At 51.0% G+C, this 17366-nt stretch overlaps 2 protein-coding genes across 4 annotated transcripts; both read right to left on the bottom strand.

The window, feature by feature from the left end:
* Positions 1 to 1289: 1289 nt before the first annotated feature.
* Positions 1290 to 10964, bottom strand: hyal4 (hyaluronidase 4). Of its 3 annotated transcripts, none has more exons than XM_061841116.1 (6): positions 10833 to 10964; positions 9359 to 9501; positions 8382 to 8951; positions 7267 to 7674; positions 5996 to 6085; positions 1290 to 4065 (listed from the first exon to the last, which is right to left on the bottom strand). In XM_061841116.1, exons 3-6 carry the CDS (start codon positions 8913 to 8915, stop codon positions 3541 to 3543), a joined length of 1557 nt encoding a protein of 518 aa, XP_061697100.1. In that variant the 5' UTR covers positions 8916 to 8951; positions 9359 to 9501; positions 10833 to 10964; the 3' UTR covers positions 1290 to 3540. The 3 variants fall into 3 exon arrangements, with proteins under 3 accessions (XP_061697100.1, XP_061697102.1, XP_061697101.1); XM_061841118.1 differs by having other exon boundaries at positions 5996 to 6082; XM_061841117.1 differs by lacking the exon at positions 9359 to 9501 and having other exon boundaries at positions 10833 to 10941.
* Positions 10965 to 14487: 3523 nt separating this feature from the next.
* Positions 14488 to 17077, bottom strand: hyal6 (hyaluronoglucosaminidase 6). Its single transcript, XM_061841120.1, has 3 exons — positions 16166 to 17077; positions 16010 to 16099; positions 14488 to 14952 (listed from the first exon to the last, which is right to left on the bottom strand). The coding sequence occupies exons 1-3, from the start codon at positions 17075 to 17077 to the stop codon at positions 14488 to 14490; spliced, it is 1467 nt and encodes a 488-aa protein (XP_061697104.1).
* Between the last annotated feature and the right edge of the window lie 289 nt (positions 17078 to 17366).

Here is a 17366-nt window from a genome sequence, read left to right as displayed (position 1 = left end):
CGCGGGTCAGCGGGGTTCTGGAGCCAATCGCAGCTATCGTCGGGCTGAACCGGTTGCCAGCCAATCACAGGGCACATTCAAACAAACAACCGTTGGCACCCAAGGGCAATTTCGAGTCTTCATTTCACAGAGTATGCCAGTTTTTAGGGATGTGGAAGCAAAGCGGGGCGCCCGGTGAAAAGCTACACAGGCGGGGCTGGCTTTTGAACCCGGTCCTCAGAATTGAGAGGCACACGCTCTAAGCAGTCCTCCACCGTCTACAACTCAATCATTTTTTTTACGAGAAGCAACAAACCGCCACAGAAACGAATCACTTCAACGTTGGAATCTTCTTTGTTTTGGGTAAATCCGTCACCACTGACCCAGTAAGTCCGAATCTCTTCGACTGTGATCACCCGATACAACCGCATCATGAGAGTCAGTCCAGGCGGCCCGATGCACTCGAATCATCCGGCTTAGATGCTGAAGCAACGGACCAAATCATTTTCATTTGTGGTGTTTTCAACGAGGCTGCTCACTGAAGTCCAAGAACCGATTCAATCCTGTCGTAACGGACTCAGATGATTCGGTTCTGTCACTTCACCGAGCAGACTCAGACGCCCGACGGTTCGGTCCACTAGCCGGCAGCCGACCGAGAGGACTCGTACCCGGTAGCCTGGCTCACGGAGATCTTGGACTCACGAGTCCTGATTCGGTCTGAGTATTTCAATCAGTGTGGGCAATTTCTTGTCGAAATTCCACTTCCAGGGTTACAAGTGCGACATGTGAAATGGCACCATATTCATTTCCCGTAACTTATTACCCATTAAATGACTGAAATACATTTCATTAAAAAAAAAAAAAAAAAAAAAATCACAATATGGCTTGATTGTGGGAGGATTTCTACGTATAAATACAATAAATATAATTGTTCTCGATGAAACTAGTGCAAGAATAAGTTCGTACCTGTGTCTGTCGTGTGTTTGCGCAAAGTGCCGAGGAAGTTCTCGCTTTGGTTCTTTTGGGCTTCTTGTCGTGTGAAACAGGAAAGCGCGCAATGCTGTAGTCGGTCACTTTGCCGCAAAGCGCATTGCGCTGACATTTTTTTGTTTATCAGTCATCGTCCATCTGCTGTCGCTCGTTCACATCTTCTGCTTTTCCGCAATCAGAAAATAACTGAAAAAAAAAAGGAACGGACAACGCTTCTCTAGTTCTTCACGTTCAATGACAAAACACTTTGCGCCGTTGTACAGTACTTGAACAGAGGAGAACTGGTATGGTGACGATTGATAGCATATTTATTTGCAGTGTACAGTATTGACATTCACCTGCCCAAAGTTCTACTCCACAATGATGACATTAAAAGTACAAGAACAGTAATTGTTGCAGTTGATTAGGCAGATGAAAATGTGTTTGAAAAGGACAACAAAGAAGTGCTGTGTTGGACCAGCCGGGAAACCACTTGGACTTTTCGCAGTTATTGGAGATACACAATCTGACCCGGCGGAGGCGGCGTCAGAATCGTTTGGGTCACATTTCCCGCAGTGGCAGTTGAGGAAAACATATACCGTACAGTGAATGAGAAATATTATACACAAGTGACTGTAAAAAGATCAATGTCAAATGTTTAGCACATTTGGTAGCTTGAAATTTTGGTACCGATCTTAGCAACATTCATTAAAGTCGGATGATTTACTTCCGCAGAGAACATACGAGGACGCGCCGGGCCGGATCTCGCGTTTGACACCTGGCGTATCTTACGTATACCGAAGAAGGAGTTCTCCATTTTGTGTGAAGGGAGGGGTGTTAGGGTGGGGGATGTTGGCAGCAGTGGGCCTCTGAGACTTTTGGGGTCTCAAAATCTGGCTGAGGCTGAGCCGCACGGGCACAAATGCACAATTTAAATGTGAAATTCACATTTTTAAAAAAGTCCCGTCTTCTCACAAAATAAGATGGGCAAGGACCCTGGGTCCTAACAAAACTACTCATAAAAACCTCCATGGCAACGCTGCTGCAAATTTCACTCACTGCAAAAATGTTTCTCTGCTTGTATCAAGCCCGGCGGGTGCCGGGAGCCCGAGAGCCCGAGAGCCCGGGAGCCCGGGAGCCCGGGAGCCCGGGAGCCCGCGAGTTCGAGAGCCCGAGAGGCCGCGAGCCCGAGACCCCGAGAGTCCGAGAGCCCATCGAGATCGGCAGGCTCGTCAGCTCCGCACACAACAGTGTAAAAATGCCGTTCACGGAAAACGTGGAGGGCCGCACTGACGTTAACGTTTCCCGATAAGGTGGGGGCCACAAATTAGCGTCTCGCGGGCCGGCAGTTTGAGACTTTTGTGGTCAACGCCGACTAACGTGCTCGGCTTGCACTTTGCCAGAACGCAATTGGCATTTAGCCTGTGTATCAACACAGAAATAGGTTGCTACTGTAGACGTACACAAACACTATTAATATTTTTAGCGGCAGATTGTGCTCACGGCAACAATATCAAAATAATACCGCGACTATCATATTGTGACCAATCATTTTTGCTGCTGATCTGATTCAGGATGGTTGGCAGAACTCGGAGAAAGGAGGCAAGGCAAAAGGTTTGATGAATTTGTGATGAGGAGGAAGTGAAGAACCACAGAAAAGCACCGAGTCATAACTTCAGCTCGGCTATGTGCCGACGGCGACTTCTTCTTCAGTGTTCGTTGCGGCTACATCCGCTAGTTCAATTCCCCTAAATAAAAAAGCGCTCTCAAGTCAAGAGAGTACGACAAAATACTCTTGTTTAGTTACGCTAATAAAATCAAGTGAGAAATGAAAAGAAGCTGTACCATTATTTCAAACTTCACGCTGAGCAAAGAGCTTATTGTTAGACATTAGCATTCGCTAACTGTAAAACAAAAAACCTTTTGTTGTTTTTAGCATCACAGATTCAACAGAATCAAACCACAGAGAAAAATAAATGATCAAGCTTTTAGTTGAAATGAGATCTCTTATGCAACAACATTGCCTCTTGTTTTTGATTGGCAGTAGAACTTTTAGCTTCTACTCGTCGCAACCCACGAACACAACCTGCTAGTGGTAGAAGCCATACACGTGTGTCGGCTTCATTAGCTCACATTCGCCGGGGAACAAAAGCCAACAATCTCATTTTCAAAGGTACAAAAAGAGGGATGGCGCATAGTTAGCACTGTTAGCATAGCTAGCAGTGTAGCGCAAGAGTGGCCTCAGATCCCTTTTTTTTTTTTTTTTTACAGTAATTATAATGTTAACTTTATTTTGTGTACTTGTGTCCTCGTTAGCAATTAAAAAGTGTTAATGGCAACCAGCACCATTAGCTGTTGTGAACTATTTTTATCCTTGGTAAATGTGAAAATGGTTGGAGTATGATGCCCATGATATAAGCTATCTACTATTTGCAAATTTTGCGTCGGGGCGAACCCTCGGCAAAACATCACGTGACAAACGTGACTGGAGAGCTTGACGAACCTTTGACCAAGGATTTAGGTCGGCTTGGAATCATTACATTCAGATGAGCTGCGTTGTGATGCGCAGTTGTTAGCATGTTAGCGTCACCGTTAACATACTAATGAGAAAAGTGTTTCTTGAAAGTTCAACAAGAGCATGGAGAGTGTCAAAAGACCGGCAGGGCCGAGGGTGGGCGGCGCCCCGCTACGACCCTCTTCCGCCTGGCCCGCCTGCTCATCCTCCCACTCGGCCCTCCGTCGCTCCTTCTCGTCGTCGTCGTCGTCCTCGCCCCCACCCGGCGGTCCGTCGTCCTCCTCCCGCACCTCATTTGCGCTGTCGCAGCGCTCGCCCCGGTGGCCTTCGTAGCAATGACAGCGGAAGCGATCCCGGAGGAGTTGAAGGTCCCTGGGCGAGTGCCACCCGCTGACACTGAAGTCGCCGTCGCCCCCTGCGGGGCGGATGCTGTAGGTGGCGGCGTTCAGGTGCAGGTAGTGGCGCGCGCCCGGGTTGCGGCGGATGCAGCGTCCGTTGTTCTGGCACAAGAAGTCGCTGCAGAACTCTGCGGCCCGCGTCACATTGGTGATGTACTGGCCCAGACGGTGGCTCAGGAACCAGCGCACCTTGGTGCAGTTGTGCTGCAGAGAGAACGGGAACACGAGGGCAAATTTAGACAAAAGTAGCCGCGGTTGCGCCTTGGCCGCGTATCGTTCGTAGCGTATGGTGAGCAATTTGTTTCAGAAGGGGCTACGATATTTAACCTGGAGCAGACAACATTAAGGCTGTCCTCCGTCTGTCTAGATGCGCCCTGACCGTGACTGGCGACCGGTCCGTCCTTTCTCTCGGTGGGTGCTGCCGTTGCCTGCTGACCAGTGGAGGGTGTACGCAGCTTCTGGGGCCTCGACTCTTGACACCTTTGGCGCTGTACCTTTCTAGATTACGCTACACGATATTCTAGGAAAATGGATGGATGTCATGAATCAACTATTTCTCCATTTTGGATGAAGTGTCATCAGGTTTTCAGTCGTACTGTCGCACTTCCAAAACTCTTCCAGCAAGAAACCTCGTCCACTCAAAAGCAGACAAAATCAGCGACATTGATGGACGGAGCGTTTGTTTTATTTGCGCATCATGAACGAAACCAAAAAAAAAAAAAAAGTTTTTTCTTTGGGAATGGAGGAGAGTGCCACGCCCAATCCCCAAGATGGCAGCACAGCGCTGAACACACATTCTGGATCCATTTTTTTTTTTTTTTTTTTTTGCTCTTTTAAAGGATCAATATTATTCTCAGACACTACAGCAGACCCTAAGACGTCGGCGTCCGTTCCCCATATTCCCAGTTGGCGTTTGAGAGCATTTGGACCCGTCAAGACTCACAGAATCTCGCCTCCCGTGAAGCAGCCAAGCCACCAAGGGAAAGAGTAGACGCTCAAAAACAAAACTTTTGGAGCAATCAGCAGTCGAAGGCGGGTTACAAAACACCCAAAAGCCGAGAGAGCGTATTGGTGTGTGTGAAGGAGAAACTTGCGGAGTTTTGACACTCGTATTTCTGTTTTGCTTTTCTGATACCACAAAGTATAAAACAACAATGAAGTTGTGAGCAAGGCTGACTCGCCGCCTGGCGCCAGCGCAACGTTCAACAACCGCTGGCATGAATTGCGCCATGCCCCCCCCCCCCCCCCCGCATAAATACAACGCGCACGTTCTACTTTGGACGCGTCGCCCGTGTCTGCCGTTAAAACTCTGCCGGGATGCCTAAACTTGTCCGACTGCCGACGCGTTGGCATTTCTCTCCGCCGAATTGATGGGACAAGGGCAGACAGATTCTGCCGCCAATCTTTATCTTCCACTGAAAAGCGGCATTGATGATCCAAAATCCAAAGCGTTGTAATGCCGCCACCTGCAGGGATCCCTTGGACACGACGGCTTCGTAAAGCGCAATTTCACAGAGCAGCTGTGCCAGATCCTCCTCCACGCCTGCCGCTCGAGAAACAAACGCGACAAACGTCTTCATCGGTGGCAAGAGACGATCGGCAAATTGGAAAGTTCACGCAGTCAGTGACTTCACTTGGAACGTGGCGTTTAGAACAAGAGGGAATTGTACAGAACGTCACTTCGATGGATATTTGTGAGCTAAGCTAGTTGGCTAAAATTTGGATGATTGATTGTGATCATCTTGCTTTGCCTCAGTGAAGTATTGCGTCCTTCAAGGGGCAAAAGGTGTAAAAATTGACAGATTTAACGACGCGTGTGATTTGTTTCGATTGTAGATTATTCTTACACTCGCCATTTGACTGATTATATGAAATGGAAGTTTGTGTAGGGTTGCAAAGAAGAACAAGAAGACCGCATTTTGTGACTCCAATAAGAAATATTTTCCTACAAATGGAATATCCATTGTTCTTCATTTTCATTTGTTTGTTTGTTCTTGTCCATACGCAACACGGATGTCGTAGCAGGGCGGCATCGACCGCCGGGGATCAATTCCTCGCGTGTTGTTACGTACTTGGTCCCTACATGTGATTCTGAAGAAGAAGAAGAAGAAGAAGAAGGGGTTCTGTTGCTCACCCGCGACGTGGTCAGGTTGAGGTCTCCCCAGATGACGAATCCGGCGGCTCCCAGCGCGGCGCTCTCGCCGATGGTCTGGACCAGATCCTTCTGGCGGAGGACACAGAGAGCTCAAGGTTAGTGTGTTAGCGCCTCTTTTCCATTTCCGAATCTGAATCCGCTTTACTGGCCAAGTGCGTAAAAACACGCAAGGAATTTTTCTCCGGCAGCCGGTCGTGCCGCAAACACAACAAGAACAACCGAGCAACGAGAGACGATTCTATTTATGGGAACTATTCCTTATAAGAGTCGCGCAAGATGTAAAACCTCCTTCTTTTAGAACTGCTACGGATCACAAGCCATCAACAAAACATTACATAGCTAGCAAGCTAGCGCTGGTGGTCCGTGGTGCCGTTCTGTTGAACACGATGTGACCACAGCAGCGAATTCCAACCACATACTTTACGGTTGGAAAAACCTCAGCGCCCACCCAAAAAAAAAAAAGTGACTCAAAAAAGTTAATGAATTGCTGTCATCGAATCGAAGAGCATTCTTTTGTTCTGTCTGTCGCTTTGCCTCACTGGCATAAGTCGATGAACAAACGTACGTTGCTTATCGTAAATATAGACGTTTTGAACAATAAAGACTTTTTTTTGCCCCTAAACAGACTCATGCCTCCATCTTGTGATCGGATCAGTGATCGCTCCTCCTTTTTTTTCTTTTTTTTCCAAACGCGGCGATCGGCCCCAAGAGTCCTTTTTTTTTTTTTCCGTCCTTTTTTGGATGAAATTGATGTTGAAAGTCGAGCCGTATATCACAAAGGCTACATTTCAATGAGATTCCCTGCAGCCAACTGAAGCTTGGTGCGCCCTGGGATTTTTCCATATTTTTCCCCCCAAATTTTTGGGACCGGCGCTAACGTCAGCACTTTCCCTCCCAGCCCATCGACCGGCTTTAGAGCAGGTCTGTGGCCCTGCCTGGCTTGACTCCAGCGTCGCTGTCAGCGGACGGGTGATGAAAATATCATATCCAAGCGATTTGCTCTGCCATTTCTTGTGCAAAAACTGACAAAATACAAGCGGAACGCGTCGTGTCTCGCTCACGCTGTCAGCATTAAGCCTTGTCCCCAGGCACGCCCCTAAAATGAAACACGCGACTTGTAGGCGCTACGTGTCAAATGGCGGGGCCGGCAGTTTGCCAAACTTCAGAAGGTTTTGCGTTGCGTCCGATCGCACCGGAAAGTCCGAGAATTTTCCGGGTTACAGCGTAAGTGGCGTCCGTCCGTTCATTACCGTGGTGAGGAAGGCGAGCGGCTCGTCTCGGTATCCCAGCCTCAGGTAGACGAATGTGGGGAGGTCGTAGTCGTTGGAGGTGAGCGAGGCCACGCGCAGCGCCTCCCGCACGCGGTGGCGGGCAAAGTGCAGGTTGCCCACGCTGTTGGCGTGCGACTTGCGGATGGCCACCGACGGGTAGAGCGCCGTGCTGCTGTTCCACAACCAGCGCAGCTCGTCGTTCCTCAGACTCTCCAGCAGCGGGCACAGGCCGGTGTAGTCGTTCTCGTGGAGGTTGTAGTTGTGGCAGTCCGGGTAGAGGTAGAAGCCCCAAAGGCCGTCGGGGCGCAGGCGCGTGCCCAGCTGGAGCGTCCGCTGCATGAAGGCCCGGGCGCTCTTCTCGAAGCGCCGCCGGGCCAGCTCCTCCACCTGGAACGCGAGCGAGTCGAAGCCTTCATGGATCGGAGAGTTGGTACCGAGGGGCTTCTCCGACTAACTTTTGTGTCCAGGTCACCTGGAGCGGGGCCCAAGTGGCCATTTTGAACAACGGCCCAATTTTTCAATAGTTTGTGTTCAAAGCCCCCCAAAAACAAATAACAACTAAAAACGGCGCTATCCTACTTTTAGATGACGTAATGAAATATTTCAGTGACTCGGGGTGCCCGAAAAACGCTGGAACTATAAAGTGGACCACAAATTAATAAGAAGTCATAGATTTCAGTGGAACTCATTGTATCATCATTTTATTCCAGCATTTGTAATCTTTCAAGGATGGTGCGTTTTTTTCCGTTTGGGATTTTTTTTAGGGCCGAATCCATTTTTCCGAGATTGTCGGGATCTGGACGGAGGCCGAGCGCAGGTAGATCGGATGCTCCCTTTTAATTGCCGGCTAAAAGCGGCTAAGCGGCGATTCGCTGAACTGGGAATACTCGGGTCGGAATCAACAGACAAGCATCTTTTTCCTTTGAGTTTGGAATCGCAATCAATGGGACTATATTTGCCCCCGTTTGTCTAAACAGCAAAATCCTCAAGGGGAAACGTCAAACGCAGCTCAATGCTAACGCATAGTGTGAAAGGCCATCGTCGACGGCACTTCAACTCGGAGCAGCCGTCGGGAAGCCGCGAGCGACCCTCACCTGCGCCGCCGTCACGTTCCGGTACGCCTTGGCGGTCAGCTCCCGCGACATACGGCGGTACACGTCCTTCTTGTGCCAGTTGCGGCTCCACTGCGGCCGCCAGAACTCCCAGTCGATGACGGCCAGGCCTCGGAAGTCTTCGGCGGGGATGAAGTGCTCGATGTCCTTGTGGGCCTTGGACAGGTGCCCGTCCAGGCTGCCGTTCTGCGGGACGCCGCCGTGCACCGCCTCGCCCTGCGCCGTGTAGCGCGGGTAGTAGCCCAGCCGGTTGGCGTAGAAGATGGTGACGTTCTGGCCGGACCAGTCGGCGCGGGGGCTGCCGCGGATGTGGAAGAGGCGGTCCAGGTCCACGCTGACGTTGTACTTGATGGCGCACACGTCCAGCGGCGCGTTCCAGGCGGCCACGAACGGCCGGCGGCCCACCAAAGGCGGCCGGGCCGGCTTCTGGGCCAGGGCGGCGTGCAGGAGCAGGAACAGGGCGACCGGGACCGCGGGCCGCCCGGAAGGTGGAGCGCCCGCCGGCCCTGCGGGCATGCTGGTGCTGATCAGGTCAGCGGGCTGTCAATCATCCTGAAGAGAACGGGACAAATATTTCACGGAGGCCGCAAGGGATTTCTTTCTTTTTTGTTGTGGAAATCACTGCTTTTGATTCCTTCGAGAAGAAGCAAATGACACTGACCATTTTTTCCGCCTTCTGGAATTTGTTTAGTATTTGCTTGTGGGCAAAAAGCTTTCTGCCGTTGTACGGTTAGAATTTCTGTCGTTTGTTTTTTGCAACACGTCGCCCGTGATTTGCACACCGCCCCTCGCTTATTCACTTTTTTTTTTTTTCAGATTTCATCAATGAGCGCTTCCTCTTTGCAAAGAAATCTCTGGATGTAAAAAAAAAAAAATGCTAAAGTGATTGAACAAGTTGTGTCCTTTTGTGGAATTTGGGTCGCTTGTCGGGAGGTGAGGTTCTCAGTTGTCTATCTAACCCTTTGTCGTTGTTCCTCCTTCCGTCCTTCTTTGGCTTCCTGCCCGTTTGGAGATGCTTTGATTCTTCTGTAGCCGATCTTGTCTGTTGACCGCATGCTGGGTTTCCAGAAGGTTCTGATTTGATTTAGCGGGGATCTCTGGCCTGGAAGAACAAACAAGTAGTGACGCCGCTGTCACGGAAATAAGCCTGCCGCCCGGTGAAGACGGCGCTGGAAAAACTGCTGAATTTCGATCAAATTGAAATACGGACGAAGAACACACGGGAAGCAGCCTGGCCTTGAATGTCATGTTTTGACGTTTTGGCTTGTTGTTAAATGACACAATCCCCCCAACCCCCGGCACCCCTTCAGCAGAACAGCCTGGAAGTGATTAGCCAGCGTTTGTTGACGCCTGTGGTTCTTGTGGGTTCTCCCCGTTTGACAGAACCGCAAGCGTCTGATTGTCTCTGTTGGAAAATGATGTGAACTTTGCATCATCCTGTCGCCAGAGCGGTTGACTGGAGGGGGGGGGGGGGTGGAGGTGACAGTCCAATCACAGCATAGTAATCCTCAAAACTATAGGAAAAACCGTCCCCATCGGCTCACGAATACTTTCGGCAAAATGGACTCAACACAGCCTGTAAAAAGTCAAGTTTACACAATTAAAGGCGGCACTGTAACAAGATGTCCCCCCCCCCCCCCCCACCACCACCACCACCACCACCACCACCACCACTGATGTAACAATTGCGTGATACAACCCAGCACAAAATGTGGCCCAAGAAGATGGACTGTAACTCTTGTCATACTTTGATTTTGAAGGGCCGACATTCCCCCTTGCTTGCTTTGACCTGTTTAGTTGTCAGTTCAAGTGGAGGTTGACTCGAAAATCATCCAACAAAGTCCACTCGCTGAATGCGAAAATAGAATGTGAAATGCCATAGACGGGCTAACTAAAATGATCATAGATGGGGGGAGGCCGCAAAATGGCCACCTCTGCGCCGAAAAGGAAGATTTTGCGTACCAGGACTCACTTGACAAACGGCCTATGCTGGGGCGATCGTCAGCAACTCAACAATTTGCGGGTGTGACGAATGGCGATGCCTCGCCCCGGGACGTTGGGTCCTGTTTGTAAAATCTCCTCACGATTCACATCTATCTATTTTTCTACTTTTTCCAAACACTTTTCAGATGGAAAAAGTGGCAAAATGGACTCAACACAGCCGTTTTTACGACATCTGACTCCTCCAAATGGTCTCTCGGCCTTCGCCACAATTCCCCCGTAAACGTCTCACCTCTTAACACAAAACAAAAAGTACCACTTTGGGCATTTTTAAATCCCAAACGGGGTGAGCCAGCCAACATTCCTGGTGTGAACGTTCCTCCCTCTTGCAGTTGTCTCGTGACAGCTGGCGGCCCCCAACATAAACAAGTTGAACAAAAACAAACGACGACGCGTGGCTCCACTCCTGACCCCGGTGAACCCACAACTTACCTGGAGACGGGTTCGGGTGGACTCTTTCTTTCTCTTGCGGGGCGGGGGGTACGTCGGCCCCAGACTCATTCCGCTCCCCCGCCGTCAGCGCGAATGTGCAGAAGGCGAGCTCGCCTTTTGTAGCCCACCGCCTGCGGGGAGGGGGAGGAACAAAATTGAAGAGAGACACAGTGGGAAAGAGAGAGAGCATCCTCATCCGCCACGAGCGGGAACGGGAAGGCAACCATCGGGTGCCAGCTTTTGCACTTCATTCTCCCGACCGACAGGAGGCAGCGTGTTGGCGGGCTGGATGCTACGTCCTTAGAATGAAATCCTGGTTTTTGTTGTTGTTGTTGTTGTTGTTGTCTTCACAAAAATGACATTTTTCATCGTCTTGGCGGGGCCGCCTAGCTTGTCGCGCGAGCCCGATGCCAATGGTCTCCAAAGAAGGCTCCACGTCAACAGAAAGCGTTGATTTATTTGAGCAATTATATCCGTTTTGAATTTGCGTTTGAGGTTTCGAACGTCCCCCCGAGGACATTTCGGCGCGCGTCTTTCGATAGCCGAGGAGCGCTCGGAGAAGACGTTTGCTTTGCATGCATTCAGTTGCAGAAGCGCAGACCGCATTCGTTACTTGTATTCATTCGGGCTCCAATTACTCATCAAGTCTCCGATTCGCGACTCCCGGCCTCGCCGCAGCCAGATTCTTGCGGCCGACGGGCCAAGACAAAAGTCTGGGCGGGAAGGCGACCCCTGTAACGTCTCGAAGATCAAGCGAGACGATGACTGCGCTCACCCCGTCCGTCCCCGGCGGGGGCCGCCGTTCCCACATATGGATCGCGTTAGCGCAGCTTCTGCTCCAGACGGGGCGCAGCGAGCGGAGCCGGCTCGGCCCACGGTCCGTTCCGATTGAGTTCGCCGAGACGAGCTTTAGCTCCGTCAACAGAGGTTCTGTCGAGGTCGCGGAGTTTGCGTCAAACGGCGCAAACGTTACACGCAAGCTTGTTGTTTCTTTCAACTGCAGCCGCGCTTTTTAGCGTCGCCACTAGTTGGCGCTGCCGTTTTTGGAAAGTTGCCACCGAGCCATTAAACCTCTTGGCCAACGCGGCTCAATGGTGTGAAAACCTCCGAGCCGCAACATCACCGACGTTAACGCGTTTAAAGCTTCAGCCGCTTGGCTGGTCCTCGTCACGAGCGACCCGAGGAGTTTTTTTCGGATGCCGAACGGCACGGAGGATCTTTGACGTGTCTCGGGCAGAAGACGAGCATGGCGGACATGAAAAATGTGAAGGCGACTCCTAACTACGTCGAATGTCTTCTCAACGTTTGAACCTTGGGAAACTTTCGTCTTTGTAAGTATGGTACGTTCGCGGACATTAGGTTGAGGTCACAATTGGGTTTTATTTGAGAGCTCGATGTAAACGAGTGATCGTTGATGCAGCGATTGTTCTGTTTAGCATTAATAAGCTAGCTACCTGTACTTTGCACAATGGCGCACAGTGCGCAGTGCCATGCATATTTTTCTGTATCTTTGTTCCAAATGTCTTACTTCCTCCGTAATTGCAAGAAAAGAACGCCTTGTGTACGGCGCTTCTTGTTTGTCGTACACAAGGCTGTGTAGCTTGACATTAGTAGTAAGGTGTCGCGAGGACAGCACGCTGCTGGCGATGAATCCATTTGATTGGATTCCTTCGGGTTAGTTTTGCCAGTGATCTTTTGTTCCCTTTTCTGTTCTTTTCTAGTGGCTTCTCTAGTTCTGGTTCAGAAAGCGTCAGTAGTTTCCGAAAAGCTGTCGGTTTTGCCCGTTTAGCTGGAATGAGCCTTTTCCAAGCTCCCGAGTGGCTTTTTTTTTTTTTTTTTTGGTTAAAGTTGAGACATAACTAACTAATTTAGTTTATGTTGATTGTCGAACATTTAAATTAAGGATGAAAATGTATTTACATCAGGGATACACGATATGTATCCGTCTATTTTCTTCGCCACTTATCCTCATAAGGGTCGCAGGAGCCCATCCCTCGTCGTCGGGCAGGAGGCGGGGCGCACCCTGAACCGGTCGCCAGCCGACCGCAGGCCACGTGGACCCTGACAAGTCGCAGTCACAATCACATTGACGGGCAATAGGGTCCAATTCATCTATATAGTCAGTCATTTATATAGAAATATTATTTCGAATTGATTTGCCTGTGATGACGCAGATAAAATGTCAACTTTTGCCTCTTCCACCACAACTAGAGTACGCTTCCTTTTTGTGTTGGCCACGAATGAATGAATTTGTTTGGTGACCGCGTCCACTGTACTTAAAACAAGATGCCATTGCTTTGCAATCACGAAATGTTTGTCAAAGCGTCTGACTCGTCCTTGGATTTTTCTCTCTGCGGCCGTTGAACGAAAAAGTTCCGCCAGCCCCGCAAACTCCGATCTCGACGGCAGACGGAGTCATTTGCCGAAAATATGAGAAAAATGTCAAGATTGTCGACGGAAACCACTTCCAGCGCAACGCCGAGGCCACGGAATTAAGCGGCCGGGTGAGGTTCCGAGCGGTTCCGCTCATCTTTGTGGGCCTGACCATCGTGACGCGTCCTTCTGGTTGCAGTTGCAGTTGTTTGCCGCTTTGAAACGCCAAAATGAAGAAGTTGACTTTGCAAAGTTTGCAAACGCTTTTGATGGGCGTCATCGTTTGAGCTTTCTTTCGCTTTCGGGGCTCGTCATTAGACGTTGTTTCAAGAAAGCGTTACGACAAGAAGTACGCTTTGATGGACAAAATCGACCCGTATGCCTTGGACAAACACAAATGGAGGCGTCGCTAACCTATCCGGACACGGTCAGCTGCTGTCTCTCCTCATGTCGACGTGGAGCAACTAAAGAATGACAAAAAGGTCCGGAGGCCGACAAGCAATTCATCAACGGCGGGGCATCCCGGTCACGCGGCCGTCTCCGTTGGAAGGAACCCGCGCAATGCAATTGAAATATGGACCGCGTGATTACGGTCAGCGTTGTTTGAAATGATGTTTATTTGACCAATTTTCATTTTTGTTACAGAGAGGGAGCACGAGAGAGAGAAAGAGAGAGAGAGAGAGAGAGAGAGAGAGAGAGAGAGAGCTTCGACCGGGACGAGTCCCAAGTGGAGCCCGCACCTCTTTCTCCGCTTCCACGGCTACATTTTGATCTCAACTCACGGAAACGGCTGGCGGTGCGGTCACTCGTTTTTGCAAACTTCTGATCATAAAACTGAAAAGACAGATTTTGGAGACATGCATTGTATTCACACGCCCACGAGTATTATGTAGGCGAGAATCACAGAACTTATTTATTGCTAAGTAGGTGTGAAATTCTAAAAGGTATCCAATACTTACCAAGAGCAAAATGCTCCGAGCAAACTCGGACGTAAGCGAGTGACTTGCTTGCTAATACGTGACAGCCAGCGGTCGCCATTGGTTGTTGATCACAGCCGGCAGTCGAAAGAAAGCCGCTTTCCGACGCCCGCAGTGCGCCTTTCTCTAATGAGTCCTGCTTCGCTACGCTTTGTTTGCTCAAATTCACCAAAGCAAAATGGCCACCGCGTTTTCAATCGGTCGACATTTTTGTTGAAAATGCTTTAAAACGGCCGCCAACACACAACGCTCTCATTTGAACGTGCGACGTTTTGCCATTTGTCAGACTGAAATCGCGCGGCTTTTCAATTCCGCGGCGTTCGCGGACGGAGGCCGTTTAGACGAAGAGAGGCCCCGACCAGGAGGCAGACGGCGAGCAGCGCGACGACGCACAGGCAGGAGAGGTCGAGCGAGAGGAGGACGAGGACGCCGCGGGCCACGCCGTCGGGCGTCTGCGGCACCTCGCAGTGGACGCCGCTCCAGCCCCGGTAGCACTGGCAGGTGAACTTGTGTTTCATGTCCAGGACGTCCCGGCGCCGGAGGCGGCCGCTGACCCGGAAGCGGAGGCCCGACGGCGCCGGCCGCCGCCGGCGGACGCTGAAGAATCGCGGGTCGAGGTGCAGGTAGGCGCCCGAGTCCAGCCTCTTGCGGACGCAGCGGCCGTTTTTTTTGCACAGCGCTTTGCTGCACAGCTTGGCGGCCGACGTCACGTTGACCACGTAATGGCCGAGAGGGCCGTCGATGTACTTCTTCACCGTCAGGCAGTTCCTCTGCGCAAACGAGCACAACTTGACAGACATCTTTTGGTACTGCTGACCAGTGGCCAGTGTTTTTTTTTTTGTTTTTTTTGGTTAGGGTTAACCCTTTCAATAAATGAGGATGACGATGATGATACGTGTTTGTAGATAATCGCTAAGGTGTAAAGATTGAGCTACTTTACGCCCTCCTGAATCGTGGAGATATCGTCTGACACCGTTTCATTTTTTTTTTTGTGGGTTTCCCGCTGACGCACTTTGTTCTGACCGCTCGCCCCGTTCGTAGCGCCGCTTCAGTCGGCTTCTTTAATTGAACTTGCTTAGCGTGCCTTTTCCACGAAAATGAACACAAATGCACCTTTTGTGGCCGTGCGCGTTTCCCAATGTGGCCGAAGTCATCTTTGTCGTCAACGCCGCTCCAAAAGAGCCTCGGGACGTTGTCGCAATACAACAGAGGGATCTGTGATTAGGCAGCCATTTTGCATTCACACAATAGCACATTTCAGAGATAGGAATGACACTGCATGAACAATTACTAATGTGTCTTCCCTGTTATTCTGATTGGATGAAGACTGTCAAGGCTTGAATGAGTGCTTGTCACTTGCACAACTCAACACTTATGAAGCGAGTTATGTCTTTACTGTTCTGCACTTCGTCTGAGTTATGCAAGACGTGGATTTGAGCGGGCCACACCACCATTTGCTCCGTCAACAAAGCTGCGGCAGAATCCGAGTCGTCCGCGTTGATGGGTTCAAGTTGAAGAAAATTCTTTTAGCTTGGGAGCGCTGTGAAGTTCGTGTGCTTCGCCCTGGATTGTCTTCGCTATTTTGCCTTGAAAATGTGACTTTTTGCAATCAAATTAGGTGCGGCTGCGTCGACGTTTGTCCGTCAGAAGGAACGTGGCGGCATTAAGAAATTGCTAGATTAGTAATCGCTTAATGTTGGAATGATATGAACGTCGCCATGAATCTTTACGAGGGAGGAGTGAGTGAATCCGAAGTAAAAGTACCCGAAAAACCTCGAGACAAATGAAAGGTCCTTGGGCAGTGATTCCTTGCTTCATCATCCTCACCTGCGATCTGGCGTATTCCGACGAACCCCAGAGGACGACGCCGGACGCTCCGAGGGAGGCGCTCTCGCCGATGGTGTGCACCAGGTCGCTCTGACAGGGAAAGACAGAGAAATATACGAGAACAACGTGATACCCGAGAGGGTCCAAAGTAGTCACCTCTGACAGAACCACAAAGGTGTAGGCGTAGAAGGGTCTGGAGTAGACGAAAACCGGCAAGGTGACGTCCGGGCGTGCGATGGAGGCGATCCTCATGGCCTCCTTGACTCGGAAGTGGACGTACTTGAGGGCGTTCGCCGAGGACCTGAGCTCGTAGTCCAGGTAGATGGACGGGTACAAGGCCGTGCTCTCCCTCCACAGCCACATCAGGTGGTCGTTTCGGACGTGCTCCACGTTGGGACATTCGCCGCTGTAGCGCCGCGGGTGTTGCTTGTAGCCGTAATTGTAACAGTCGGGGAACAGATAGAAGCCCCACAGGCCGTCCGGTCGGCGACCCTCGGCCAAAGCCAGAGTCAGATTCATGAAGGCCTGCGCGGCTTTCTCAAAGCTCTCCTTGGCCTCCTTCTCCACTTTGCTCTCCGGCCAGTTGGGGTGAAGCTTCCGAGTCTGCTCCTTGGACTTGTTGCGGTAGATGTCCTTGCCGCCCCAGTTGCGCACCCACTGGGGTCTCCAGTTCTCCCAATCGATAACCCCCAACCCTCGGAAGTCCTTGTGAGGGATCAGTTTGTCGATGTCGTTGCGGGCCTTGCTCAGGTGTTTGGAGATGCTCTGGTTCTGGGGGAGCCCCCCGTTGACCGGAAGGCCCGAGTTGGAGTAGTACGGATAATAGCCCAGGTGGCTGTGGTAGAAGATGGTCACGTTGGGTCCGCTCAGGGTTTCGTTGAGGTTGGCCACGATGTCGAAGACGCTCAAGTCCAAATCCACCCGGAAGCGCATGCGACACGGCTCGGTGGGAGCGTTCCAGACCACCACGAAGGGCCGATGAGGGATCAGGGGCGCCCGGGCCGGCTTGCGGGCGGCCACCCCCGAGCTCAGCACCAGCACCAGGACTCGGAGCCCCATCCACGCCATGTGGCCCCGATCCCGACTACGCGGCAATTAGCGAGCGCTCGGCCGAGGGCGGCGGAGCCCGAACGGCCGCATTAGCGGCTTCGTTGAGCAGGAATAATCAAAGGGGGGGACACGTGAGGAGGAACAGGAATGTGCTTCAGTTACGCAACAGCACGTGGGAAGGTTTTCTCTTCACGATTGAAGGACTTTACCCGGTAAGACCGGATTTCTTATACCTACCGAGGTGGGACGTCAGTTTTCTTCTCATTTTGAAACCAAAAAATACGCAGGGGTTGTTCGTCCGTCTATT

The sequence above is a fragment of the Syngnathoides biaculeatus genome, chromosome 14 (assembly GCF_019802595.1).
Source record: "Syngnathoides biaculeatus isolate LvHL_M chromosome 14, ASM1980259v1, whole genome shotgun sequence".
Taxonomy (NCBI): domain Eukaryota; kingdom Metazoa; phylum Chordata; class Actinopteri; order Syngnathiformes; family Syngnathidae; genus Syngnathoides; species Syngnathoides biaculeatus.
This window is presented reverse-complemented; position numbering and strand designations above follow the sequence as displayed.